Raw genomic sequence first — 27068 nt, 5'->3', positions numbered from 1 at the left:
CCACAATTATCCATCCGGCTTATCCAACTTTGGCTGCACTTGGATCCCTTTAGCCCCGTCGCACGCACCTTCATACGCACCTTCATCACTCATTCACTACTTCAATCACTCATCATTACTGGTGATGGTGTCTTAAAAAGATATCATCCCCTAACGTCCTATTAGGTTTTTATTTCTGCCACATTGGGCCATACAGCATACAGCATACCTGCCCAACCAGCCAACTTCCCCAATTACTTTTTCCACCAAATCAACCCGAATCAAACCTTGAACCTAAGAACCCCGAGGCTATTTACAGTTTAATCGCCACTTTGTAACTCTGTTCTAGCCCCCAGATGGCCATGACTGAGACATCTCCTCTCCCTACTGGTAAGTTACTCTCCCTCTCTCTCCCTCCCACTTCTAAAGCTTCTTTCAAAGCCCATCTATCCCCATATTCCATATTTCCTACTTCATATTCCATATCTCATATCTCTCTCCTCTTTCTTTTCCCATCTTTTCCCATCTCTTTATTCTTTAGGCTATGACGCACCATTACATCTCTGACATGTTCTTCATCATGACTGATCGTATCATGACAGATCGTCAAGAACGCTCGGGTCGTAGGCGGCCTTTCACAACATGGGTCAAGAAGCTGGCCAACTTCAAGAATGCCGCTTCCTCTGCCGAGGGAGGCCGACATACTCATTTTAAACGCGATGCCATCCCCAAAGGTGCCAAGAAACGTACATCAAAAAATAATAACCCATACCCGCAATCTGGACGCATCAGTATTACCGTACCTACCCATCAGAGCGATCCCTCTTTCTCGACCTCTCGCAGCGCTAGGGTATCAAATCCATCTCTACTCCAGGGAAGTCAGTCTTCTACGCGAATATCCACCGAAGAAGCCGGGCCCCCTACCGCCGGTGCCCCGTCCGTAGCACATACTACATCGACCGACTACGATGCTGCCCAATCTCTTCACGCTCCTTCGCATATAGCATCATCAGTCGCCGGTACAAGTCGTACTGCGGGTGGAGGTCTCGAATCTCGAAGGGGAGGAGACAGTACTTTCTCCTCGCCTGCGCCCTCTGTGCGGTCTCTAACTACCACGCTCACTACCATCCAATCTTTGGGGCCGAATGCTGCAGTCAATGCTCCAACTCATGGGGGCCACTCCTCCAACCAAGGCAACTACCAGACTATCCAATTTACCCAGCCTTTCCCTACCAACTCTCCCGCCTCGGCCATCCCGCCGTATCTAGCACCCCACTCGATCCCCGGCCATCCAACCACCTACAATTCCGCCACTGCGAACAATCTTCTCACCGATAATGCGTCGATTCTTACATTGGCTTCCTCCAGCAAGAGGCGTCGCCGAAGGTCCATGGATACCGATGCCTCGGTACGTGCTCTTGCCCCGTCTTCGCTTTGGGGAGGTAGCCGCGAATCCTTGCCGCTGAGCGTCCTCAGTGCCAATATCGATGGTAGCGGTGGTCGTGATATGTCAACCCCAGGTCTGCACCAGTCCACCTCACGAATCGCCGGTACCAACGAACGTACAAGCATCTACTCCACGACCGGAATTACCCCTACTTTATCTGGCGAGCGCAACAGTTTCTATGCAAAGCAGAGCCTCGCGGGTGATGGTGCCAGCGTGCGTAGCGGCTTGCTCAATCACGGCCGCGCTGATAGCATCAGCGGAAGCGTCGGTGGCGTAAACAGCCCCCTCACCTCTCCGCGAGAGGCGGCAGAAAAGGGTGCCGTAGCTGAAGAGAAGGACGAAAACCTCGTGTCGATGGACAAGGAATAGAAGAAATCCGGTTGAGAAGGGCACGCACAAAAGAAAAGGGGCTGGATGTGGATAAAGAACCGAACGCCTCCGTAGCGTAGTGATTTGGAAGAACTCAGTCTCAGTGTTCAGCGGGCTTACTGGTATATTAGGACAGACGGGTATGATAATGGTTCTGTTTTTGCGATTGCGACGACGTCCCACGACACTATTTCGCGGTGGGCGATGGGCGATGGACAGGGAGTTTCTGTTTTTGTTTTTTTTCCCTCTATTTTCCTGTCTTCCATTTTTCCTATTTGTGTTTGGGATGGCTTCTAGGCTACGGAAGACATGCGGGCAGGCAGGCAGGCAACGGCTGGAATTGATGGCGAAATTAGATACCCGTTTACTGTACTTGTAACTGAATTCTAGAACAAGATTGCGATTGAGTTGCTCTTATTACCTACCGGTAGTCTTTGAACCACGGTTTGTGCCTAATACTAATATATGGGGTTGATTCATCGTAATATGTGTAAACTTTCTTACCTAGCAGCCTAGATCTCTTTACTATATACCAAGACCGATCCATATCACTCGATCTAAGGAGACTTGTACAACTAGACTGGCCCGTAGAGTGCCCTATATCGTGGTATTTTCGACTCGACCACAGCCATGATTGGAGAATGGCGTATACGAAGAGCAAATATATATATACCTAATATATAAAAGATGAAATTAGTAGTATGGTAAGGGATCAAGATCCAAACCCGCTACGGATAATTTGAAAGAGTCATTCCTAGAGTGATATGTTAGCCGAACAGACCCTTAACAGCGGTATAACTGATAATACCAGGTATCAGGTAGTCAAGGAAAAAAGAGCTGCCAGTGTAGTGTACTCGGAATAGTAAACCCATAAACAGATCGCGAGCAAGAAAAAAAAAACAAAGGGGGGGAGGGTAAGTAAACCCAGCACACGCAGCATACCTCGAATAACTCCCCGCCGCGTCCAAATCCAGCCTGCCACGAACACAGTCGTCAAAATCAACACCCGCGTAGATAATCCCTTCGTTGTCCTCCCCCTCCCACTGCGGCCCGGCAATCACGTCTCCGAACGGAGAAACGATGCTCGACCCGCCGCGGGAGATGAAACTACCTCGAGGGCTTGGTGGCGCGACGGGAGCTCTCGCCGGTGCCGATGGCGACTCGTCGGTCTTGGCTTTGGCCTGTTCTTTGGCTTCTTCTTGCTCCTGCTCCTGCTCCTGCTCCTCCTCGACTACCGCGGGCGCGGCACCCAAGTCCCCTCCCTGCGGCAGCAGCAGCGCGATCTCGTTGCCGTCCTCGTCGAACACGGAGCGTCTCCTGCCGCGGCTCGCCAGCCTGGGCTTCCCGGACGCGCTTGGGGAGGTAGGGGATACGGGCAGGGCGATTTCGAAGCCGTCTTCGGTCATGAACGAGCTGCGCCTTCCGGTCGTCGCGCTTCTCTGGTGCTCGCTGTGGATTGCAGCGCCCTGCTTGTGGTTGTGCGAGGGTGCCAGATTGGCGGTAGGGTTGGCAGGGTCCCCGCGCACGCACATGTTCGAGCTGACGACGAAGCAGCGGCCCTCGAGGGCTACGGTGCGCATTACTATATATATATCAGCATTAGTTATTCTATTATTACTACTATTATCCCGTATCTCCAAAGATGCGGCACCACGAGTGTATCTTTCAGAGTATGTATTAATTCCCAACCCCCGGGGCTAGTCCTAGGTCTGAAAAGGGGGGATCAGGTAACTTACACGACAACCAGGCATCACGGCCATCTGCCGTAGGTGCAAGATATAAATTGATGTTCTGGGCATAGAGACTCTGCCGGAGGAGGGGCATGTAGTTCTCCCAACAGATAGCAGCAGCCAGGTTGATACGAACACCGCGGATCATGGTGCTTACTGCTTTGAGAGTGGCAGGAGATCCCTGTGCCCAAACAAGCCGTTCTGTACCTGTCTACCTAACGTTAGCTCTTTAAACTCCTTAAAGATTGCATCACTTCATGTTCAAGTATCTCTAACATATTGTAAGAGGGTTCTCCTCCTATAGAAACGTTCAAGCGGTTCATGTCATATAGTCTACCTCTTTGCGCCATGGTAGACAATGGTATCTTTGGCATTTACCCTATTATGAACGACATTCAAGAGCATCGTTTCTCCCAACTCCCCATCCTTATAGGGCCCAGCCTTGCCAACTCTGACCTAGGCAGCTTCCTGTCCCATCAAAGGCCATCCGATGGACTAGTCACACACAGGAGTAAGAAACATCGCACTTACCGGCTGCACTTTTCTCCTCTTCCCAATAACCCCGAGCTTAGGGCAGACATACACAACAGAGCAGTACAAGCTGCCCCCAGCCTTTTCCACGAGTCCCACCACGATAAACACCCCCGTCTCCCTCGCGATCCTCTCCAACTCCTCCCTCGTCCCATCCCCTCTATCCACCTGTCCCTGTTCCTGTCTCTGCGCATCACCACCAGCAATAGTATCAACACTCCCCAACTGCCTCCTAACCCAAGCCTCCCCGGCCCCCGCGCCGTCGCCCACGGTATCCCCCAGATCGACGGCGGCCTTGAAGTAGCGCAGGTAGTCCTCGCGGCCCTCGGCCGTGCGGGACCCGATCCTGCACCCGAAGTCCGCGCCGCGCGGGTACCCGCCGAGATACGCCTCCGGCAGGAGCAGGATGTCCGCCTTCTGGTCCGCGGCGCGCCGCGCGATGCGCCGCAGCTGTGCGAGGGTCTCCTTGGTGGTCGCCTGCGTGCCCGGGGACGCCGTGGCGAGCCGGATCGTGGAGAGTGTCATGATTACCTCTAGGTAGGTAGGTAGGTATCTAAAAGTAAATTTCGCTGGGCGTTTAGGATTAGATGTAGGATGCCCTGCTATCAAACTACTTGGGTTAGGTTAGGTGTGTCTCCTGGTCCCTATACGCTTCGGTTTATAATCAGTCACATAATATGGCGGGGATTGATAAATACTGCTGTCTGGACAAGACTCGGAGATATTTCAACTAACATGGAATCTTTCCGATCTCGCTTTCAGTGATGAAGCTAGGTAATAAGTTGAAATACCCCGCACCGCTCGTGATCTAGAGCGTATTAGTCCATCAGTTACATTATTAACCATCTCATTTAGTTGAGGCATTCCCATGAGATCACTTAGGTACCTAATGCAAAGGTAATAGACATAATAATTTTTTTTGTTAATTTTATTTCCATCAAGCTTATAATAGATGCTCTCTGGTCTGTTTGGAGTTGTTGCATCGTTATTCTTGCCCATCATCATGAGAGCTGGCCTAGTATCTCGATTTATAGTGTATATGAATACTAGACGAACATATGTTATACCATTATAAGATTCTTCTGACTCGTTAAGTACAGCCTACCTGTTTACTCGTACCATGTAAATTCAGTACATTGTCGGTCAGCCATTTCGATTAAACTTTCTGAAATGGAAGTCGTTAAAATTGGGAGAAGTTATACACCCCTTATCAAACCCCCCTTACCTAGAAGATGTTAAGGATATGTGGGGATAAGGGGTAGACTGACTAAAGTAGGTCTTTACCGTCTATAGGCAGGGTAGCCAATAACTCATCGCTCAGGAACATCGCAGTCTCTGGATTAGTAAGTCTCTACCTATGCATAATATAACCTTAAGCTTCATATAAGACTTGAACCGTCTTATAGTCGCCAACAACGGCCGTCTGACTTAGACTTTTTCCTATGAAGTTAGAAGAAGATATGGAGGTTCTCGAAAGGTATGATAGTGTCTCCGTCTTTAGGGGTATAAGCAGACCTTGATATTTCGATGTAAGGATGCAAAAAACAGAAATAAAGCCAACTCAAACGTAGCCCACCTCAACGATTTGGCCTTCCTTGCGATCTAGGGTCAGAAACACTCATACTACACTTTTGGCAGGAAAGCCTTACATTAAGTCCATTTTGAAGGCATTGGGCATTGGGATCGTGGCAAATAACCCAATGTATGTCATAGGAAATTGGTATTGAGAGTACCTATTACAGAGTTACCTACCTCAGGATTTATCTATATAAGAGAAACGACCTATTTACAGTATTTATATGTACCACGTATCAGGTAGGTTGGGTAGACAAGGCAATATAACGTGGATGGACTTACACACTCCAATCCAGAGACATGCATAGGTTCCTGTTTATTGTGACCTATGATATCAAGCAAGTTGGGAAACAAGAAAGGGGTTGCAAACTCAACATGTAGGTAATCATTTGCAGCAATGTGCCCAATATAACAAAAAGAAGGATCTGTGAAACAAAATCTACAAAATATTCCCTAAAATCTATTAGGCGGTTAAAATAACTTGTGATCAAGATCAAAAGAGAACATAAGGCTCTGGTTAGAGGTACCTAGGTAGGTAGTGAAATGTGAGGTATGTCTACCCCTATCCCTCTTCATTCAAGTTACAATGATATACTGCTTCCAGTTACTTAATTAAAAAGGGAAGCAGACGTGAAGGACTAGTACGTTCATTAAATAAAAAAAAATATCTTGACACAACCTTATGGTTGTATTGAGGGGGTCACTTTTTTTGCATTTTAATTTTAATGGCTATGGGTGATTGCATAGAGGTACGACTACTCTAGCTATCAGGCAGACATAGCCTGGTCCAAAAAACTTTGCAAACTAGACATAACATAAACTGTGTCACAAGGACATGTGTGTTGATGAAAGAAGCACTATTTCATTAGTTCCATTGAAGAAAGCGAGAAGCCGACTCCACTGCCCGATGCCTGATGCCATCTGCTCAGGGGGTGGGTATCTCTAAAACAGGTATTAGTAGTCCTAACGAGGACATTGAATCATTTATACATCGTAAAAAAGCCGCCTGCAACCTTGAAGTCATCGCATCATCAAGTGAAGGGGAATCCCAGCTATCGTGAATCATCCACGCACAAACCGACCAATAACATTATGTGACCAGTTTTGATACCCTTCTCAAACCTAAATGCTTTTTTTCTGAATTGAGATTCAGCCTGACCCAAATCACTTGCTCACCAAGTCGTTTATAGCATCAAGGCAGCCAGACCGGCAGCGGCGATGAGACCAGCCGGTGCTGCAGTGCGCTGTGCGGCAGGGTTCGACGTAGATGAAGTCGATTCGTTGGGAGCAGCGGAAGACTCACTGTTTCCCTCAGAAGTATGGCTGCTTGCCGGTCCGGTAGTGGTGATGCTGGTCACCAGGGTCGAGCCGTTGGAAGTAACAGACGACTCAATCACACCCGTAGTGACAGATCCAGACTCTGTGCCAGTGGTGACACTGTCCGAGCCCGAAGCTCCAGAGGTGGAGAGGACAGTACTAGTGACAGCAGAAGTGACAGGGCCATTGCTACCGGTGATAGTAGTTGAAACGGTCTCCGTAGTGATAGGAATCACCACAACGGTACCAGACACCGATTCGCTTGCTGTGATTGTAGAAACATAGACATTACTATAGGTGCCCGTTACAGTGGTAAAGGAGAGGTTCTTACCGCTTGACCCTTCAGTTGCTGATCCTCCAGAAGTCGAAGCTTCAGAAGCCGTCGAGGCTGATCCCTGGGATGACTGCTGCTTTTTGTCAGTGGCTGTATTGGAATTATGTACATATGGGAAGAGGACCTACACTGGGGTTGACAGTGGGAGAGGCGGTTGCTACTACAGTGGTAGAGGCAGACGGGTTGGAACCAGTCTAAGAATTATAAGTTAGTCCATGTTGGAGCCAAATTTTCAGGACTACAAAACTCACGGCAGAGGGAATTCCAGAGACGTCAACACCGCCACCTGGACCGAATGGTTAGCATTCAAAATGCGATCAATTTATTAAAGAGGTTATAATGGGACTTACCAGCACAGTACTGACTACCATACTGGATGACCTGCTGGGCAACGGATTGGTCGGGGCACGACTCCGTAGCGCAGTCTCTAACTCCGTATATGAAGTTTTGTTTGGTGCAGAGGCACGAAGGGGCAACATCAGAGCAGCCAAGTTGAGCAGCCTGGCCCAGCATGTTGTTAATGCAGGTGATCTAAAGAAAAAAGTTGAGTAAGTACAAGTTTACATTCAAGAAATCTTTGTTGCGGCCTCTGAGATTGATGGGGAAGGGAAGGGATCATAACACTTACACCACAGTCAGGGAAGCCCTGAGGAAAACCGTGGGCCTGAGCAGCAACAGCGGCGGCTCCAGAGATGCCAAGGAGGATGGCAGAGACCTTCATCTTGGATGATGCTGTAGGCAGATTACTGACTGAAAGGTTGATGATGTTATTGAGATTGGTTGCCTGCGAACCAAGAATGGTAAGAATTGCTGCTGTCAAAATGAAATCTTAGAAAATCAAAGAAATGGATGCTCAAAAAGCTTGCAAAATTTGGAAATGTGTATGCGTGGATGAGGGAGCGTTCACAGTTGTGATGTTTGGTGGAAGATGCATGTGTTTCTGAGACTGTGGATGAGGAAAAGGAAAATGTTGTAGAAGAAGAAGAAAGGAGTTGGGTTGTGTAGTGTAGTGTTGTGTTGTGTTGAAATGGGGAAGAGGGGACTGTGTATGTTTATCGGCGAACAGAGATTGCGAAGCAGGCAACTGCAAAAAGGCAGGTGCAATACAAGAATTATCAAACCACAAGAGGAAAGCGCACCTGAATGTCCGTCAAGGAGGTAATTTCCTTCGGCTGTGTAGCTGTGTAGCTTTGTAGCTGTGTACCTAGGCAGCTATCTGCTTGTGCGATGTAAGACACGAAACGGATGTGCAGAGGGCAATAATAAAAGGTGATCAAAATTTGGAAATAGAGGAAAAGGGTTGGTAAGTTAGGTATGTGTTAGGTAACACGCGCCGATATGTATGATGCTTGGTCTAGGTAAGGGTTTGAAAGTCGGCAATGATGGAGATGGAGATGAAGTGTAGGTATGCTTGTGCAAATATGTGTAGAGAATGGTGATGCAGAGAGATGCGAACTACCTAGGTAGGCATTGACAGAGATGAGAAATAAATACTTACTAATTTTTTTAAGTCAGATAGAGTAAAACTCAATTAGGTAAGAGCTTTGAAGCTGTGGCTATTGAGGCTATCACGACTTGTATTGGTAGATTTGAGGATTGGATCTTGGTGGTGAAAGTGAAAGTGGAAGAAAGTGGACGGGAAGGCAGCCGTTTCAAGCGTTAGGAACTGCTTGCTTGCTTGCTTGATAATTCTTTCTTACACGGGTGATTTAAAAAAATTTGTGAAGGAGCTACAAGGAAAGAAGTACGGATGGTTCGTTCCCAAGGCAATTAAATAATCAGTTGGCCGTAGAGGTTAAGTCATGCCTGGAAGTCGATCTTATTGAATACCTATCAATGTATCATGCAGAGTGCCTTAAGGTACCTAAGTACATCTAATTTATACAAGTAACATGGCTAGCTGATCCACAGGCAGGTAGCACTTATTTCATGTACACAAACACCAAAACACTGTACCTACAGCACCTTCCTTTAATTATACAGGTACATCCTGCAGTTACGGCGTTGCCTAGCAAATATTGTATTCTGCATCAAACCTGCATTAAAAAATGGTACCCGCATCCACAGGTCCAGGTACAGCTAAATGTAGGTACTAATAGCAATGATTTGAGGCGACCTCGTTAAGTACCGTTAATAGAAGCCTAGCGTACCTAACTTGTACCTGATCACCAATCTTGTTTGGTTGCTGCTAAAAACCCAGCTACTGATCGACCAGTACCTGATAGCTTGCCTACCTAGGTCGTACAGTTGGCATGGGACTTGACGGCCCATAACGAGTCGAGTTGCATCATCATGTGGAAACCATTTAAATGCTATGTACAATAAGTGATGAGCTCATCAATATCTCCTAGTTCTATTTAGTTGTAATTACCTATACGTCGTCTGTATCTAGTTTAGGCCTCGTCAAAAAAAGAAAAGTTTATATATGTTATCATTTCTCCGTGGATTGTAGACGGCAATGCTGGATTTTCAACTAAAGAGATTCATTCTTTAAGTGTTAGGTACTCGACAGTCATAGCAAATGTATTTTCATGAGGTACCCAAGCAGCTCGTGATACATGTTTGTAGTCGCACAAGCAACCACTGATTCATAGACTCCAAAGTGTTGACATGATACATACAGAAACGATAGTTGAATTGAATATTCACTCCAAAGTTACTTTACTTGCAAGGATTACCATTCAGACGATTACTGCATACGGACAGTTGAACATGGTAATCTAGCCATTTGATTGGTTGAATATGCTAATTATGTAAACCTATTGTAGACTATCACTACCAGTGCCGTTAGCCGTGCTAGATCTGTGGACCCACAATTGATCAACCAGGGTTTTCGAAAATCAAGATGCAAGGCACGGTTGCAACTATCCTGGTCTACTATGTACATAACTGATGTCATACCTTTTTCAACCAATGGGATTAGAGGAGCCCAGTAACCAATCCATGCTTAGAATTTTTGCCCCGCATCAGCTTCTGTTGTTCGTCTCTGGATTCTGAACATCTTCCCAGCTCAACTTTTCTCCACTCTTCAATTTGGTCCATTATCAATCAATATCAAAATACTTTTCTAACCCGAGTTCAAGAGCCAGCTCAATTTGGGGACACCTAACTGAGCATCAAGATCGTGCAGTTATAAAGATGCAAGTATTTATTAGTGTTATATCTTTACTGAATATAATGATTCATATCAGCAAAGCGTATCGTATCCTACGAGAAGCAAAAAGAAAAAGCAAGATTAGAAACCCTGTTCAGCGAAACGGCCCCATCAAATGATGAGTTGTCCGTTGATGTCACTTCAAGTAACAACAGTGGAACTTCCCCATTGACAACTCTCAATAGGTACTTATGTCCCGACATTATGGTTTGATACTCTACTATGTACTATATATGCATCAGCACTCTAACCCAACAAGCTATCGAGTCTAGTCATTTTAGGCATATACACTATGCACTACACTTTCCTATTTACAAGTCAAGATTGGTTAGCGCCAGCTTTCAGCTGAATCCGTTTAGACGGCGGCTTCTCGCCGTTGCTAGTGTTCGATGCCGGTCTCACGGGGTTCCCATCGTGGCACGACTCGATAACACCTAAGTAAGGGGGGAGTCGTGGGTTTCTAAATCGCCCATCGGCGGCCGAATTTTCTTACATTCGTAAGGACTTAAATCAACAGGGTAGACCTTCTTCGCCCGGTATCTTCGAGAAGGAGACGACGTAGGGTCCGATAAAACAAAATATCGCCCGGGGAGAAAACAGCCTCGCCAAGTGAAACAGCTGGAAATTTGCACCACTATTCCCGGTGCAACCTTGTCATGCATAAATTGCTCCCCCAGACGGCTAGCAAAGCTGCCGCAAAAACCTGTCCCGTCCGAAAAAAAAATCAATACTTAGCTGATGCTTTGTGCTACGGCAAGGACCAGAGCTGGGGCACACACACATCAACAGTCATTACCTGGGTAACCTACAGCGTATTTCGTCCCGGGCAGAATCCCAGCCCGCGCAGCTATTGATTACGTCGACGGGCAGAGACGCTAATGTACAATACAAGCTCGGCCAATCTTCCGCATAATACCATTGGGCTCCACCATCATGATTGGCCAACCAACAAACATCCAACATCTAAACCGTACATAGTACATGGCATGTATGTGTATTGAGGTCATGCCCGTTCTTATATGTTTCACCGAAACCCGCCTGTCGTGGTCGCAGCCGAAACTTATCAGCAGGTTCTGTCTGTATACATCGTAATTTTTTTTAATTTTTTTTTTTTGGAAGGGAGAAACAAAAGTCTTATCTCCCTAATTGACTGACATAGGTACACTACTTCTTCTCCGTGATAGAGGATCATGTACAACACCAACCTGGTGTTTTCTTTTCTTTTCTTAATGCCATGTCTTGCCGATGTCGTAGGAACGCGTGTCGAGTACCCCTAAAATTCGGACCCGTGGGAAAATTCTACTCTCTGTCCTCCCCAATCTTGTTTTTGACGCTGCCGAGTCCTAGATCATTATGTCTGTCTGGCGGAGAAGAAAATCTCCTTGGCAGCTTGGTTACTACCTCATACTAGGTACCTAACCTACAGCTGGCTTTAAAAAGACCGACATTGAATAAAGTTTTCTCGATCACTATATGTCTCGGAATGCGAACGTGGTCTTGATTTTCATATAGTTGAATAATATTGACGTTTGGATTTATTGTCAAGTAGAAAAATAAATTTCCTTTCCTCGACAGCACGGCGTGAGCATGTATATATATGAAAGGTATGTATACGTAAAAGAGCATAGCAGATCACTTGCGTAGCAAGTAATTTCTATTATACGACAAAAGAAACGGGACAGGCTTATCATAATAACTTCATTTGTTTATTCCTGGAGGCATAGCAGCACAAAAAGCCAGGAGCTACAATTAAATACACAATGGGCGTGTCAAAAACCAACGCCAAATATGACTCCTCGGGAAAACTATTGAAAATAGTTATACAAAGCCTATGCGCAGAGCCAAATGAATGCCCTATGAACCCTAGTTGTGATGCAACTGCATCGATGCATCCGTCTCATTTAGTACGTTTCTCCGTGTGGTCCGTCCCAGGGAGACTCATGCCATTAACAACCCCCAGTTTCCATTATTCCGTCGTCAACTGCATAGCATCATCATTCCCATGTCCTCATGAAATCCCTTAACCGCTGCACATGACGCAGGCCTCGGGGTTCTCGATACTGCCTGTTTAATTGTTAGAACACGTCACCAAATCAGTTAAGTATTTTGACTTACAAGCTAAGACGGCATCAGCGTAGATGTCGTACTCGCGCTCTTTGCTCGTGTCCTCCTTGTCTTCGTCTTGGTTCGGCTTCTGGCCATTAATGGCCGGCTCAGGGAGCTCCTCCTCCTTGATCTTCTCTGATGGCTCGGTGGCCAGAGCCTTGGGACTATCACCCTCTTCGATGTCTGCCTTGAAAGGTATAGCCTTGTTGGGGGATGCAACAGGTCGAGCTACCTTAACCTCCGTGGCTGGAGGAGGAGTTATGCTGGGCGACGGCATCCCATTAGTAATTGGCGCTGCTAGACTGTTGTTCGAGTCATCCCGCTTGGCATATAGGGGTGTAGAAAGACCTGCTGATGGGGAAGACACATAATTACCCGGAGGAGCACGTTTCTTCAGCGTGCCTGACCTGGCGGCATTGGAGTCTTCAACCTTGAGGGCTTCCTGATCGACGGTGAACTGGATGGGCGCGGCAGCCGCTTGAGTGCGGAGATAGTACATGCCAGTCTTCAGACCAAGCTTCCAACCAGTGAAATGCATGCTGGTAATCTTACCCATGGTGGGTTCTCTCATGTGAATGTTTAGCGATTGAGACTGGTCAACAAAGGCACCACGGTCAGCGGCCATCTGAACAATGGTTCGCTGAGAGATTTCCCAAACGGTCTTGTAAAGGGCTTTAAGTTCCGCGGGAATGTTGGGAATATTCTGAATTGAGCCACCCTCGGCAATGATGCGGTTCTTCATGCTATCAGACCAGAGACCCATGTCAACAAGGTCCTTTAGCAGCCAAGGATTAACGACTTGGAACTCGCCAGCGAGGACACGGCGAGAATAGATGTTTGAGGTATAAGGCTCGAAGCATTCGTTGTTACCCAAAATTTGGGAAGTGCTGGCAGTGGGCATAGGGGCAACCAACAAGCTGTTCCGTACACCGTGTTGCTTAATCTGCTCCTTGAGGCTAGCCCAATCCCAGAGATCACTCGGGGTCACATTCCACATGTCGTACTGGAGAATACCCTGAGAAACAGGAGAACCTTCGTAAGTGGAGTAGGTACCCTCAACCTTGGCGATCTCCACGGATGCGGTCAGAGCAGCATGGTAGATAGTCTCAAAGATCTGCTTGTTCAACTGTCTGGCCTCGGGGGACTCAAATGGCATACGAAGTGCCAGGAAGGTGTCTGCAAGACCCTGTACACCCAGACCGATGGGACGGTGGCGCATGTTGCTGTTGCGTGCCTCGGGGACGGGATAATAGTTAGCATCAATGATCCTGTTCAGGTTGTGGGTGACGACCTGGGCAACCTCGTGCAGCTTCTGGAAGTCATAGGTACCCTCGTTATAGTCGACGAACGAGGACAGCGAAAGAGACGCCAAGTTACAGACAGCCACCTCGTCAGGAGCCGAGTACTCAATGATCTCAGTGCACAAGTTGGAGCTTCGGATAGTTCCAAGATTCTTCTGGTTGCTTTTGCGGTTGCAGTGATCCTTGTAAAGCATAAAGGGGTTTCCGGTCTCAGTCTGAGCCTCCAGAATGGCGTACCACAACTTCTGGGCCTTAACCTTCTGGCGACCACGACCTTCTGCTTCGTACTTCTCGTATAAAGCTTCAAATTCATCGCCGTAGACATCGGCAAGACCTGGGCACTCACTAGGGCACATCAGGGTCCATTCACCGTTCTTCTCAACTCGCTTCATGAAAAGGTCGGGAATCCATAGAGCAAGGAAAAGATCACGAGCACGGACTTCCTCTTTGCCGTGATTCTTGCGAAGGTCAAGGAACTCGAAGACATCCTGGTGCCAGGGCTCGAGGTAGATGGCGAAGGCACCAGGCCTCTTGTTGCCACCCTGATCCACGTATCTGGCAGTGTTGTTGAAAACTCGTAACATGGGCACGATACCATTAGAGGTACCGTTTGTACCGGCAATGTAGGAGCCAGTAGCACGGATGCGGTGAATGTTGAGACCAATACCACCAGCTGTCTTGGAGATCATAGCACAAGTCTTGAGTGTATCATAGATACCCTCAATGCTGTCGTCCTTTATGTCGACCAGGAAACAGGATGCTAGTTGTGCCTGGGGTGTTCCGGCATTGAAAAGGGTAGGTGAAGCGTGGGTGAAATATTTGTTGGACATGAGGTTGTAGGTTTGAATAACTTTCTCTACATTATCGCCCCAAATACCAACAGCCACACGCATGATCATGTGCTGCGGTCTCTCAACGATCTTCTCATTGAGCTTCAGTAGGTAGGACCTCTCCAAGGTCTTGAAGCCAAAGTATTGATAGTTGAAGTCTCGGTCGTAGACAATTGCCGAGTCAAAATCTTCCTTATGTCTCATAACACATTCGTATGTCTCCTTGGAGATCATAGGAGATGGTTTCATGTTCTTGGGGTTAACATAGTGGTAGAGATCGCTGATGACAGAAGACCATTGCTTCTTCGTTTGCTTGTGGAGGTTTGACACGGCAATACGTGCGGCGAGGATAGCATAGTCCGGGTGGGTGACGGTCATGTATGCGGCTGTCTCAGCTGCCTATAAGAGATAACTTGTTAGAAGGCAATGCTTAATTTCCGTAAGATGTGAAGTACTTACGAGATCGTCAAGTTGGACTGTAGTAACACCACCATAGACACCAGATATAACCTTCTGGGTAATGGCAACGGGATCGACATGGTCGGTATCTAGACCATAACACAATCTCGAAACACGAGCTGTGATCTTATCGAACTGGACACGCTCCTGGCGTCCATCACGCTTCTTGACATACATTGTGAAGGTGATATGTGGATGTAAAATGTGAAGATGAACGTTGGGGTTAGGAAGACCCAGGAAAGGAATGGCGGTGGGGTGGAAAATGAAGAATTAAGAAAGGAGAAGAAGGTATAAAAGCTTAAATCTGGATAATGACAATGATTAATTCAGAGCCACAACAATCTGTATGCAGGAGCATGCAGATCTGATGTATGTAGTATGATGTTATGGCCTGTTGTGGTTGATGTTGAAATGGGAAATGTTTGGAAGGAAAAGACTTTGGAGCTGCAGTGGATTTTTATGTAGAAACGCGTCCAATCTAATTGAAAGGCGCGTTTATGGGTTAGCGCGTAAAGAAAAACACTTCGGAACAAATTAAATTCTTTTTAGCAGGCGGTTGGTAATGTTTTGCCAGCTGGAATCGCTTAAGAATTAATCAGCAAAGGCTTGCCCCTGCCGATGCTGGTTCATGACTGGCAGAAAAAAAAGAAAAGAAAAAAAAGCCACTAAACGCGTCTCAACGCGGGGTTGTAGACAAGAGTCGGATTAAGATAAGGATACGTATCGCCTAGGTACCTCCAATCTAATTCACATGCACTATAAACCTGATATGCCTAAGTGTAAGTTAAACTTTTATCTACTCAGATTCAACTTTGTTAACTTACATTTTATATTAAATAATCCTGCTTTGAAGCTTTTGTATTTTGAGGGTTTGTCTAAGCTGAATACCTATATTACTTCGTTCCTATTAAGTGCTTGCAGGATTTTCGTCATACCCAATCCCTGTTCATAACGCGCATTGCTTAACTCTCTGCCCCGCAGTTAGTTCAAGTTCATGATACCCTTGTTTGATAAGATTAGGTACCTATGTAGTACGTATCTATGTATTTCATTCCAATAAGAGCATTAGGCAGGTTCAGACTCATCGAAAACTGCCTTATTCATTGTAAAAATCTCATCATATTCAGGGAAGTTCAATTGACCCATTAACTGACAAGATCTGTAATACCGAACCTTCGTTCCTTAAAAAAGCATTTTGTCAATTCTGTGTTACACAACATGTGAACTTGCCCCCGGTCTTTTTTAACTTCACGAAATCACGTGGGTCAGAATACCTAGGTACCTAGGTAGTTTAACTGAGATCAGAAATCTTAAAATACATCAGCAATGTACCTTTATATTAGGTACCTATCTAAGATCTAATAAGTCTGATAGAACCTCGAGGCTCATTCTACACTTCAACATGACTCAGGACATCTAATTCATATTAGCCCGAAAGAAGTTCGATAAACAAATGAGAGTATAAATATTGCCTGCCTATTTTTTAGAAAATAATGAGTCCCTGTTGAGTCTTCAGGATAGTCCATCCTTGATGTTACTGTTGCCTCAGAGCCCCTTGCTCTTCCGTCTCATACGCTCGAGTCCAAAACTCCAACCAATTTACACGAATTTTCATAGAGCCTTCTGTCTCTCAGCTTCGAGGATGTCTGCTAGTGAACCGGCTTCTGCGCCGTCATCTGGTCTGACACAAGAGACAACTTACAAACCACGGTATCTTGATGTAAGTCTCTAACGCCACCAGCGTAACCCTCATTCATCATATGTACTAGCCACTATGAATATTTCATAAAGCAAAAGAGTCTTTCAGTTCTTTTCTCTTTTCTTGTTGCTTTTATTTTCATCCAGTCACTAATATTCCTTTTCTAGATTGGTATCAACCTCGCAGATCCCATCTTCCGTGGCCAGTATCACGGCACCCAACGCCACCCCGATGACCTCAGTGCCGTTGTGTCAAGAGCCCGAGAAGTCGGTTGCCACAAACTCATAGTCACAGGCTCCGACTTCACGAGTTCTAGAGATGCGCTTGAGATAGCGAAAGAATATCGTAAGTACGCCACTGAGTCTTCTTATTCTGAGCCAGGACTAGCTGCTGACCGAACGAAAGCCGGCACTGTATACACGACGGCCGGAATACACCCATGTTCCAGCGCGATATTCAGCACAACCCATTCTCACATAGATACAAACGGGCACACTATGCCCTGTGACCCGGACCCCTCTAAACCCATCCCGGAAGATGACGAGCCTGACGTCGAGCGGACGGCGTCAATCATCCACGAGCTGCGGGAGCTCATCGAACAAGCGCGGAGCAGCACTTCCGGCGCCAGCCCGCTCGTCGCCTTCGGCGAGTTCGGGCTCGACTACGACCGGCTGCACTACTGTTCGCGCAAGATCCAGCTGCACTCCTTCGCCGCGCAGCTCGACCTAGCCCTCTCCCTCCGGCCGCAACTGCCCCTATTCCTGCACTCGCGGGCCGCGCACGCCGACTTCGTGGGCCTGCTCAAGGAGAAATTCGGCCCGCGGCTCGAGAAGCTTGAGCGCGGCGCCGTCGTCCACAGCTTCACGGGCACCGCCGAGGAGATGCGCGAGCTCATGGATCTCGGCTTGTATATCGGCACCAACGGCTGCAGCTTCAAGACCGCGGAGAATTGCGCCGTGGTTCGCGAGATTCACCTCGACCGCCTCATGCTCGAGACTGACGGTCCCTGGTGCGAGGTGCGCCCTAGCCACGAGGGCTGGAAGTACCTTATCGAGCAGCAGCAGCTGCCGCAGCTGCCGCCGAAACCCGCGGACGCAGTAGATGCGAGTGCCAGTACGGCCGCGAGTGCCGAGGTGAACAGCGCCGAGACCACGGGTTCTAGTACGCCGTCGGAACCGACCAAGCAGCAACCCAAGGGCAAGCAACAACAACAACAATCTAAGAAACAACCCAAGAAAAAGGAGCCGGAGGTGCCAGAGCGTTACAAAGTCGTTAAGAAAGAGAAATGGGTCGAGGGCGCGATGGTAAAGGGTCGGAATGAGCCGTGTATGATCGAGCGCGTGGGCAAGATTGTCGCCGGCATCAAAGGAGTGTCGGTAGAAGAGGTATGCGAGGCAGCTTGGCGGAATACGACTAAAGTATTCCCCGTAGACGATTAGAACAGCATATAAACAGCATATAATTATAAAATGCATAGACAGACATTAAAAGCAGCACATTCATAGGCACGCACCAGGCGGAAGAGGTAAGTGAATATGGTAATTGTGCTTCGTATTAGGCCGTTCCCGAAATGCTTCACTGGGGTATATGATAACCTATCCGACATGCCTCATTCCCGGAAATCAGAACAGTAAACGCCAAACACGATGAATACTTCCACATATCCTACTTGTCCAACACCGCCAGCTACGACGAAGCGCTCGTAATGCAATATACACACCTACGTAGGTAATTTATAACCCCGAGCCCTTGAAACCTTTTATCCTGCCGTGCCGTACAGCTCCGATTGTCACGCCCTCTTCACCTGTCATCCACCCAGGCATCTTCTTGCCATCAATAATGCCTGCTTCGACTAACTGTCTTACACCAGCAAAGACGTGAGACCCATGGAATGACACCCTAACCTGAGGGGCCCATTCTCTTCTGTTCCTTTCCCCTGACCTTCTTCCCCTACTTTCATCTGCATTCTCCTGGTCTTCCAGCACCGTGCTCAAGTTGAGTGTGCTTCGACGTCCTTTCGACGAATTTCGCGACAGTGCAGCGGCTCTGTCTGGTAATTCGGACTCTCCCTCGTCCGAGAAATTAGCAACATCTGTGGGAAAGGGGTCCTCGATTAACACATCAAGTCTCTCTATCCCTTTTCCATCGTCCACTTTCGCGGAATTGCCAAAGCGCGCTTGTGCCGCTAACCGTGCTTGCTTGGCTTGCTTCTCGTCCTCCTCATCCGTTGGATCACCCGCAGGTCTCCTTCGCTTCCGGCTATCGCTGTCGGCTTTATCGATGTCGGCAGACGATGCGTCTGATAAAGGAGGCGTGGGTAGTAATGCCTGCAGAGGACTGTCGGTTTTTAAATCCGAAGTCCCTATGCCGGCATAGATGCTCCAGCCGCCACCTGCAGCATTTGTACGGCCTGCACCCTTTACAGCTAACATGGTAGCCATGTTCTTTGTCGTCAAATTTGTTCCCTTCAACGTATATCTTTCTCGTGGTCGCGATAGCGCTTTCGGGATACCTTCCACGATCAGAGCGCGCAGACTCTTTGCTTCGCCCGCTGCGCCCGCCGCCGAGGAAGTACCCCCTGTAGCAGATTTGGATATATAAATGTGTGGCGACGCATCTGGAAAAGCAATATAGATAGTGCGTGAGGCGTCGAAGCTCGTCGCTGGGCTCTTACCGCTGCCATTACTGCCAGGTCGGCCACGGTGCCGGGTTGAGACAGCCAAATCCGTATTATATGGAGAATCGATAATAAATATACGTAATAGGAGAAGTGGCATATCCTTTGGCCGGTCGAAGTTATAATGCGCCTTAACGTCGGGAAGGACCTCAGCTTGTAGATTTTGTAAGAAAGTAGACGGGTGGAAACGTGGTACGGTAAGCGATTCCTTGTCTGTTCTCTCCGGGCCTTCGACGTCATCCTCATGAGCTGGGGTTTTGAGCTGTTGGATGCGATAAGCGGTCCACTTGAGACTGCCTGGGTGATCATATAAATACTGTAGATCTGCCATTGCCAGTTGATATAAACTGAGGCCATACCGCCAATCGCCCTCAAGTATACGGTCTACTACTTCGCGCCGGCCGCCTTTTCGAGCCTGCATAGATTCGTAGAGCCCCCTAAGCTCCTCGAGAGATTCCGCAGGCGGGTAGAAGTCATCTTCGTCGTCTTCGTCTGGAGCTTCTGATCGACGGAGGAGTGGCGGGCATAAATACTGATTTCTTTCATCTAGCCAGTCCAGCACAAGTGATAGTAGTGAGGATCGTGAGAGTCGGTTAAGAGTTTTGATGACGGTATTATTCGCGGGATCGACTCGTAGGGATGGGGAGAGACGAGCTGTTGTTGGCAACGATAGTCGTGCCATAGCTGCATCAATTCTTCGTATCTTTCTTATTCCTAATTAGGTGCAGTAATGTCAAGCGATGGTAATAACAGGTGTTTATTGATATATTGATACCCAGGAATAATCCAGGTATGAGGAGGTATGAATTGATGCTTTTAGATGCTTTTAGACGTTGAAGCGGGACACGCGACGCGTAAATCTATTGCATTTTGGTACGTGTAAATGTCGGGTTTGACGCTGTCCTACCCAAGCCGGCCAAGCCAGACCCTATCGAAATTATTAAAATGTAACATTTACCCAATCGTATGTAGCGACATGTGAAGAGCGAATATAAAATTCGAAAAACAATTTGCAACCACAGTTTGGATGTTAAGTCTGTTAGATTCAGGTACCATGTACGTAACTTGTCGCAAAGTTTTAGGCGCTGCTAACCGAAAAGATTATGTCATCGTTGAAGATGCGTGTGTACGAAGTACTTTAGGTACATAACCTAAGATTAGGTACAGGTATGTAGATCCACCTTACATAAGTGAGGTCATTGCAGATTGCAGACTGCAGACTTCAGATTTCAGATTTCAAAGCAGCCTTTCCCCACGGGCATGGTCCATACACTAAAACAACCAAAATACCCGACTGCGCAACAAGACAGTATTTCCTCGGAAATATAAAAATACGCGAGTAGTTAGGACGCTTCTCACAGATTCTACTGCACATGTACCAATCCATAACTCTCTTTGGCTGGCTATACAATAATTCGGAAAGCAGAATTTACATATGTGAACCTCCCAGTTGACTTATATAAAAAGTCCAAGACAGCTGACAGATTCTCCTTCCTGATAAGGGATCCCGCATGTGCTCACCCGATAGGTTCTTACACATTGGGAGCCTAAACATGCATAAAAATGTACAAGAGTACAACCTACCCCACGCTACCCGATAGCGGACGAGCTCTTGGCGAACGTGTGCGGGATGGAGGTCTGATTTTTCTTGGGTCGCTTGGGTAAGGCAAGAAATACCTCTCGGGGGTGTGAATCTGTGAGATCCTCTGAGATATCAGGGCCTTTCCCGTGATATTATATGCACGTACTTGCATATCGACCCTACCAACGACATGCTATTAAAATGATTGGCGTAATAGGTGAGAAAAAAAAAAAAATAAACCCCTAAAAAAACTATAGATAGTCGATTTTCGGTCCAACAAAGGATTAACTAACCTTAGGTACTTGAATTGACGTCAAGGAAATTATCGTCATTTTTCTCCCGTGCATATTACGATCACATCTAGGTCATGCCATCATAGAACTGTCGATCCGGATTCGCCACTGGTCCTACTTTGCGGCACGTATCAGACATACCTACAAGCAGCAATTCCCTGATATTATCGTGAGATAGAATAAAACTCGCAACGCAAAACAAGGGATCGAGGTAAGGGCCTTGGCGATTGTGCACGTCTCCGTCAACTCAACCACTCTCATTGGTTTGGCAAATGATATCTAAGCATAAAAGTAATATTGCTTGGTCAAAGAAAAGAATAGGGGTCCCCTCCCACCAAGTATAGGAAATTGAACTATGTAACAAGAATGGAATAGAACGGGTAGAAAAAGCTGTCGGAAGTAACGAGGCCAAGTTTTCTATTTATTAATCAACATGCAGGACGGGCTGAAGTTGGTCAAGGTCCAAGTAGTTCCAGACAGGTTGTAAGTGGGGGTTTTCCTGTGATGCCTGTCTGAACTTACACGGGCGCGCGGGCTATATGGGGCGATGTGGGAAGTTTGGAGTTTTCTGTAAGATCTAATTGGCCTGAGCGAATTCGCTTGACTAATACCTAGGTAGCTTCATCCACTCGAACGGCGGGTTGTATGCCATTTCTGGTATACTCGGTTTAACTTATGTACGTAGTAGGACCGTGAAAGGAACCAACCTGCAAGTGAAAAATACAGCAAGTTGCAGTATATGGTTACTAAAGCGAACCCCTACATTTCTAATTTGGAATTAGATAAAATCAGATAATAATTTTTTACCTCTCCCAAAATACTCGGGTCCTTTTTTCAGTTTATCAATTGCTTCTTAAATGTGTGGTGTTAAAACATAACTCTGTAATAAATAGAGTTACATTTACATATTTGTGTAGGAGCACATGTAAGAAGTGCATAGGTTAGGTATGTGTATAAGAAAGTGTATACTGACTAATACCGATTACGAAGGAAAGAGGGGCAAGAGCCCATTCCCTAAAACGTCAACCGAGCGTCAGCTGTTATTAAGTTATTATAGGCGCCCCATCGGTCGAAATCGGTTGTGTCTAGCAGCAAACTAGCTTTTGTCCGGCGGTCCTTTGACCCACCGTAACAACTTTTGAAGTACTTTTTCTTCCGAGCCACCAACTAATTCTAACTTTTACATCTTCATACAAATCCCACCCGCCGTCATCACTCCCGATCTAAATATTGTCAAAACGCTCAAGCGAATTTAACAGTTATATCGGTCACAGACCACCGCTTTGATTTCAAGCAGTAACGGTGGTGGCAGCATCCCGGTTCGACTCTATCGAACGTCGAAAGCTCCCGTGAACTCGCTAGAAAAAAAAAAAAAAAAGAGAAAAAGATGCCGCCGAGTTACTCGAGTCGGCGCGGCCAGGCCGTGAACGTGTCACAGCTATTACAGGACCTTAACAGGGTCCCAGAGCCTCCTGCAGTACCAGAGGAGAACCTACGAAACCTCGACGATGAACTCGCCATGTTCACTAATACCAACTTTATCGATTGGGATGCAAACGAGAGCCACCAACAGCAACAACAGCAACAATCGTCAAGTGTCAGTGTAGATACGCAGTCGACGACGTCGCCTACAGATGACGGATCCGGACCAATGGGAGGAGATTTAGCAGGATTTGACTTCAACCTGCCAGGTTAGTATTCTTGTGTTTCTCTTCGTCCTAACTTAACTGTTATCCTTCGACTTTTTTTTTTTTTTTTTTCTCTTTATTACCCAATTCCTCATAAAAAAGTCAATTGACGAAACGATATCCGCTATCAATTTTCCCCCGCATCATAATTGCGCTTTGGTGTTACACGATGGCGTGTGCGTTGCGCTCATCGAGGGTCGTTTCGAGGATCTTCACCTACAGCTTAAAACAGCCTTGTTCGAAATTGTTTCGTGCCTAGCTGGCAACTGGCCATTGTCCTTCCAATCGCCTCCATGCGCGTGTGAGCGTATGGTAGGTGCTGCTGCGCCTTGTTACAACGGCCACCCAAGTCAGCGGGAGACCAGTTGGGGTTTGCGTCCGCCATATCCAACCAAAATCCACCAAGCGGAGTCCCTCATCTTATCATAAGCCTGGCACCTCGGAGCCTATTTGGCAATTCTTTATCCTCGCCCCACTATGAGTTCTCACGTAGATGGGCTGTGATTGGTTGCGGGATGCTCCATGTTGCATTTGGACTGCAGCGATCGCTGGTTTTGGGTGTGTTCTCTGCGTCTTGTACCAGTGCCTATTGCGGTCGCGAAAGACTCCCCTGCAATTGCGCAATCGAGCTATGGTGCAATATCCCGTGATCTTTAGGTGATCTGGAGTAGGTTATTGAGATCAATAGCCATCCCAAATCCACCAAAGTCCGCTGTCGAGAGTTCGCAGCATGGCTTAAACTTATATCCTCTCCCGACACTAAGTCGTCATCGATGATGTTTAGCACCTCAGAAAGTTTTTTTTGTCACAATTTTGATTTGTATTTGTCAACTGGTTCACAAATTCTAACGTCACGTCATGTCTTCAGGAGATTTCAACGGGTTTGACTTCCACCCTTATTCAACGCCGAATGTCTCGGCCTTTTCAGACAACCTGGGGAATCTACAACCTATTCAGCCCTCGCCAACTTTCCCTCCCAATGGTTCGCCGCAGAGCGCCTACGGCCCATCAATCCCCCAGACGGGTGACAAGCGAAAGTCTGCTGATCCCGCCGTCCCACCCCGCCGGCAGCTGTCCTTCGAGGAGCAGTCGCGGTTAGCCGCGGAAGAGGACAAGCGTAGACGGAACACGGCTGCCAGCGCCAGATTCCGCATCAAGAAGAAAGCTCGTGAGCAGGCCCTTGAAAAGCGCGAGAAGGAGTTGAGTGAGAAGGTCGGGACTCTCGAGGGACGGATTCAAACGTTAGAAACCGAAAACAAGTGGTTAAGAGAACTTGTCATGGAAAAGACGGGCGGAAATGAGACGCTTATCTCTACACTATTGGAAAAGCACAGTGAGAGGAAACCGGCCGGCAAAGAGTCAGAAAGCAGTGCGAAGACGGAAGCCGAGAAGGCCTCGTAGAGTTTACTCAGCATAATGATACCATTGAAACATTGATGATGGCGTTACGGGGAAATCATATCGGTTGCTTACCGTTTGGGGGGGCGGCGGAAGTTTTGAGGATATATCACGTCTGATTTTGAAGCAATTTTTGCAAAGGTCTACCGGCCTAATATAAGATTTTGAGGGTAAAACACCCTACTCCTAAACATGACTATGCCTAGTTTCTACCTAGTAAGTTGGCATTGCCGTGGTATGAGTTTTCAGATTATCCCCATGATCATCTCATTGTGGTGTTTTTGCACGATGTCAAGAATATCGTTAGGTGAGTGAGGGCATATGAGGCTCCCTCGACTTCATTGGCGTATTGAAAGCCTGTCATCTTTTTGTTTAGCGCTTCGGCAAATCTGTTCCTTTACGGGTTAACCCCCTTACGATTGCTTATAAATACAAAGATTGTTACTACCCATTATGCTATAGGTTGTCCACAATTATAGAAAAAATTGTTATAACTAGGGGATAATGGAACAAGTTCATAAATATTAGGTGTGCATTTTATGTTTAATACCTATAATATCCGGGTGTTCCTTTATGAGAAGCCCCGAGAAAGTCCTCGTTTCGTTTAGATGTACACACATGTCATTTTTCCGTCTCGTCTCACGCCGAAACGCCGATCCTTTTCCCCTGAAAAGGAAGAAAAAAAGAACGAAAAAAGAAAAAGTAAAAAAGAGTAATATGTTGCATACATATACAACATGAATAATCCGTACTTCAGATACCGGTATAGGTACCTAAGGTAGGTATCTCAGCTTCCATTCCCGGATTGACCCTCGGAAGGCTGGGCTTGACCTTTGGCTCGGAGGGCATCTAGACGCATCTTATTTCGCTTGCCCAGGATGCGCAGGGTGTTGTTCCGCTCGATCTCGGCCATCTCGGCCCAGTTGCTGATGCGACTCATCGTCCCGTCCTCGTTAATGACAAGCGGGCCCACTGCGTTTTTTTCGAGGGAGGTAAGAGTTAGCGATGCTGCTTGCTTGCTTGCTTATTTTATGTATAGGTATATATATATATATATATTATTCATCACCCTATACGACTGACTAGCAGGCGCATACATAACCCCGATATATTGTGGAGGTAGGTAAGGTAGGTAGTGTATAGTGTATTTGTAAGAGGAAGAGGAATAAAACGGGGATAGCAGGGCGGATTAAATATACAGGTAGGTAGGTAGATGGATTTCTAAGAAAATAAGCGGACAAACACACTTACAGTGGTCTAGTTTCACAGCTTCACCGCCTACAGACACCTGCGTGGCGTCGCCGGTCTGGTCCGGCTCCGGGAGCGGCAGGGGAATTTTGCTTTCGGAAGCTTGTTGTTGTTGCTGCTGCTGCTGCTGCTCCTCTGCGCTGGCGCTAGCATTCGAGTTTGGCGCTGATGACATGGCTCGGGTATTAAATGACAGCGGGTAAGAGCGGTATAGACGGTGGTATAGTTGGCGTCGGCTATTGTTGTTGTTACTGCTGCTGCGGCTCAGGACTCTGAGAGGTAACTGCGTCTGAAGAATTCTCACCATTTGGCTATTCTTCTTCTTTTCTTTTTTGCTTGAAGATAAAAAAGTGACAATTTTAAGTTATATCCCAGTCTCTATGATGAATTACATACAAGGTAGGTTATGTAGGAATTTGCTTAGCTTTTCGCTTGAATCTGCGCTTAATCGTGGATGGAAGTTGCTAGATACATCTTTCCCCAGACGGGGTGCAACACACGGACCACCTTTCGTATAATAACGGGGTATATGAGTTGGTTACTAGTATACGTGTACTAGTTAACCGTATTATCATAACATCTAAGATAACTATGATGTTAGACATGAAGTTAAGAAGTCTCTTGTTAATATTAAACAATTCTATCAAAACTATAGGAAAGTTACATGTTTTGTCCAGCTTCAATCTTTTCTAATCGTAATTCGGAACGACCACTAGGCGAAGTAATATTATTTGGGAATCATCCACCTTCGTTTAAATCTTATGCATTCTTAAGAATCCCAACCTTTCACATCTCATATTGCCATATATTCATCACTCAGCTCAGGTACGTAGCTCGTGGGCATGGCTGTCTGTTAGGTATTGCAGTAGGGGTTATGATCGCGGGTAGCGTCGACTTGGATGTAAGATGAGGAACAGGAAGGCCAGGGGGAACCCTAGAGGAATGATTCCCGGACGAGCTTAAACGACACCAAGGAGGCTCAAGGGTCCAAATTTCGGCGATACATGTCACTCTTCGCTTCGTCTGGCCAATACTACCGCACTAGGAGTCCGCAACCTTCAATGACTATGACTCCTCCATCATAGAGTGAACGTGTCAGGTTGTGCCCTTGATGGATGTCATATAAAGAGTGAGTTCCAGGAGCCCACTATACAGTCTATTGTAGAAATCTAGTAACGCTTAGCCCTCTCACCTCCGTCGAGGGAGATGGCTACCCTTTATATAGAGAATAGGCCCATGTTGTATCTACATCTCCCTCATATTTCTGACAGAACGTCAATAATGCGGTGCTCTAGTGTATGAGGTGAGAGGAGGGAAAAGTTATTAATACACTGGGTAAGGTAATGATGGG

At 46.9% G+C, this 27068-nt stretch overlaps 9 protein-coding genes across 9 annotated transcripts; 4 read left to right on the top strand and 5 right to left on the bottom strand.

The window, feature by feature from the left end:
* Positions 1–67: 67 nt before the first annotated feature.
* On the top strand, positions 68–2239 carry F4812DRAFT_415203 (uncharacterized protein). The gene is made up of 2 exons (XM_047932954.1): positions 68–369; positions 582–2239. The coding sequence occupies exons 1-2, from the start codon at positions 336–338 to the stop codon at positions 1793–1795; spliced, it is 1248 nt and encodes a 415-aa protein (XP_047794028.1). The 5' UTR covers positions 68–335; the 3' UTR covers positions 1796–2239.
* Positions 2142–4681, bottom strand: F4812DRAFT_189576 (carbon-nitrogen hydrolase). The gene is made up of 4 exons (XM_047930113.1): positions 4057–4681; positions 3532–3736; positions 2738–3377; positions 2142–2549 (listed from the first exon to the last, which is right to left on the bottom strand). The coding sequence occupies exons 1-4, from the start codon at positions 4579–4581 to the stop codon at positions 2489–2491; spliced, it is 1431 nt and encodes a 476-aa protein (XP_047794027.1). The 5' UTR covers positions 4582–4681; the 3' UTR covers positions 2142–2488.
* Positions 4682–6300: 1619 nt separating this feature from the next.
* Positions 6301–8066, bottom strand: F4812DRAFT_415197 (uncharacterized protein). Its single transcript, XM_047932953.1, has 6 exons — positions 7911–8066; positions 7633–7813; positions 7534–7568; positions 7411–7476; positions 7280–7355; positions 6301–7213 (listed from the first exon to the last, which is right to left on the bottom strand). Exons 1-6 carry the CDS (start codon positions 8001–8003, stop codon positions 6816–6818), a joined length of 849 nt encoding a protein of 282 aa, XP_047794026.1. The 5' UTR covers positions 8004–8066; the 3' UTR covers positions 6301–6815.
* Positions 8067–12119: 4053 nt separating this feature from the next.
* Positions 12120–15778, bottom strand: F4812DRAFT_415186 (ribonucleoside-diphosphate reductase large chain). The gene is made up of 3 exons (XM_047932952.1): positions 15133–15778; positions 12552–15072; positions 12120–12500 (listed from the first exon to the last, which is right to left on the bottom strand). Exons 1-3 carry the CDS (start codon positions 15307–15309, stop codon positions 12457–12459), a joined length of 2742 nt encoding a protein of 913 aa, XP_047794025.1. The 5' UTR covers positions 15310–15778; the 3' UTR covers positions 12120–12456.
* On the top strand, positions 15716–16271 carry F4812DRAFT_415185 (uncharacterized protein). Its single transcript, XM_047932951.1, has 2 exons — positions 15716–16102; positions 16157–16271. Exon 1 carries the CDS (start codon positions 15884–15886, stop codon positions 16082–16084), a length of 201 nt encoding a protein of 66 aa, XP_047794024.1. The 5' UTR covers positions 15716–15883; the 3' UTR covers positions 16085–16102; positions 16157–16271.
* A 503-nt stretch (positions 16272–16774) lies between these two features.
* F4812DRAFT_455817 (uncharacterized protein) lies at positions 16775–18270 on the top strand (the record flags this gene model as incomplete). Its single annotated transcript, XM_047936885.1, has 3 exons — positions 16775–16852; positions 16999–17176; positions 17237–18270. The coding sequence occupies 3 exons, from the start codon at positions 16775–16777 to the stop codon at positions 18268–18270; spliced, it is 1290 nt and encodes a 429-aa protein (XP_047794023.1).
* An 83-nt stretch (positions 18271–18353) lies between these two features.
* Positions 18354–20639, bottom strand: F4812DRAFT_189078 (CHL4-domain-containing protein). The gene has a single exon (XM_047930111.1). The coding sequence runs from the start codon at positions 20188–20190 to the stop codon at positions 18565–18567; it is 1626 nt and encodes a 541-aa protein (XP_047794022.1). The 5' UTR covers positions 20191–20639; the 3' UTR covers positions 18354–18564.
* Positions 20640–22147: 1508 nt separating this feature from the next.
* On the top strand, positions 22148–24937 carry F4812DRAFT_415180 (uncharacterized protein). Its single transcript, XM_047932950.1, has 2 exons — positions 22148–23074; positions 23940–24937. The coding sequence occupies exons 1-2, from the start codon at positions 22771–22773 to the stop codon at positions 24470–24472; spliced, it is 837 nt and encodes a 278-aa protein (XP_047794021.1). The 5' UTR covers positions 22148–22770; the 3' UTR covers positions 24473–24937.
* F4812DRAFT_415176 (uncharacterized protein) lies at positions 24938–26267 on the bottom strand. Its single transcript, XM_047932949.1, has 2 exons — positions 25721–26267; positions 24938–25441 (listed from the first exon to the last, which is right to left on the bottom strand). The coding sequence occupies exons 1-2, from the start codon at positions 26022–26024 to the stop codon at positions 25257–25259; spliced, it is 489 nt and encodes a 162-aa protein (XP_047794020.1). The 5' UTR covers positions 26025–26267; the 3' UTR covers positions 24938–25256.
* Positions 26268–27068: the final 801 nt, after the last annotated feature.

Source organism: Daldinia caldariorum (assembly GCF_022478825.1).
Source record: "Daldinia caldariorum strain CBS 122874 unplaced genomic scaffold F4812scaffold_2, whole genome shotgun sequence".
NCBI classification, from domain to species: Eukaryota; Fungi; Ascomycota; class Sordariomycetes; order Xylariales; family Hypoxylaceae; genus Daldinia; species Daldinia caldariorum.
This window is presented reverse-complemented; position numbering and strand designations above follow the sequence as displayed.

Bases quoted from the DNA above. Each gene is read 5' to 3' on its own strand.
- F4812DRAFT_415197 (XM_047932953.1), bottom strand. From the start codon at position 8,003: ATGAAGGTCTCTGCCATCCTCCTTGGCATCTCTGGAGCCGCCGCTGTT. The intron at 7,814-7,910 runs GTAAGTGTTATG...TTTTTTCTTTAG, and splicing joins AGGGCTTCCCTGACTGTGGT to ATCACCTGCATTAACAACAT. The intron at 7,214-7,279 runs GTAAGAACCTCT...CTACAATCACAG, and splicing joins AGCAACTGAAGGGTCAAGCG to CAAGCGAATCGGTGTCTGGT.
- F4812DRAFT_189576 (XM_047930113.1), bottom strand. From the start codon at position 4,581: ATGACACTCTCCACGATCCGGCTCGCCACGGCGTCCCCGGGCACGCAG. The intron at 3,737-4,056 runs GTAAGTGCGATG...AACGTTAGGTAG, and splicing joins AGAGGAGAAAAGTGCAGCCG to ACAGGTACAGAACGGCTTGT. The intron at 2,550-2,737 runs GTATGCTGCGTG...ATATCACTCTAG, and splicing joins GCGGCGGGGAGTTATTCGAG to GAATGACTCTTTCAAATTAT.
- F4812DRAFT_415203 (XM_047932954.1), top strand. From the start codon at position 336: ATGGCCATGACTGAGACATCTCCTCTCCCTACTG. The intron at 370-581 runs GTAAGTTACTCT...GTATCATGACAG, and splicing joins GACATCTCCTCTCCCTACTG to ATCGTCAAGAACGCTCGGGT.
- F4812DRAFT_415176 (XM_047932949.1), bottom strand. From the start codon at position 26,024: ATGGTGAGAATTCTTCAGACGCAGTTACCTCTCAGAGTCCTGAGCCGC. The intron at 25,442-25,720 runs GTAAGTGTGTTT...AAAAAAACGCAG, and splicing joins AGCTGTGAAACTAGACCACT to TGGGCCCGCTTGTCATTAAC.
- F4812DRAFT_415180 (XM_047932950.1), top strand. From the start codon at position 22,771: ATGCCGCCGAGTTACTCGAGTCGGCGCGGCCAGGCCGTGAACGTGTCA. The intron at 23,075-23,939 runs GTTAGTATTCTT...TCATGTCTTCAG, and splicing joins ATTTGACTTCAACCTGCCAG to GAGATTTCAACGGGTTTGAC.
- F4812DRAFT_189078 (XM_047930111.1), bottom strand. From the start codon at position 20,190: ATGGCACGACTATCGTTGCCAACAACAGCTCGTCTCTCCCCATCCCTA.
- F4812DRAFT_415185 (XM_047932951.1), top strand. From the start codon at position 15,884: ATGCACTATAAACCTGATATGCCTAAGTGTAAGTTAAACTTTTATCTA.
- F4812DRAFT_415186 (XM_047932952.1), bottom strand. From the start codon at position 15,309: ATGTATGTCAAGAAGCGTGATGGACGCCAGGAGCGTGTCCAGTTCGAT. The intron at 15,073-15,132 runs GTAAGTACTTCA...TATCTCTTATAG, and splicing joins CAGTCCAACTTGACGATCTC to GCAGCTGAGACAGCCGCATA. The intron at 12,501-12,551 runs GTAAGTCAAAAT...ACAATTAAACAG, and splicing joins CGCTGATGCCGTCTTAGCTT to GCAGTATCGAGAACCCCGAG.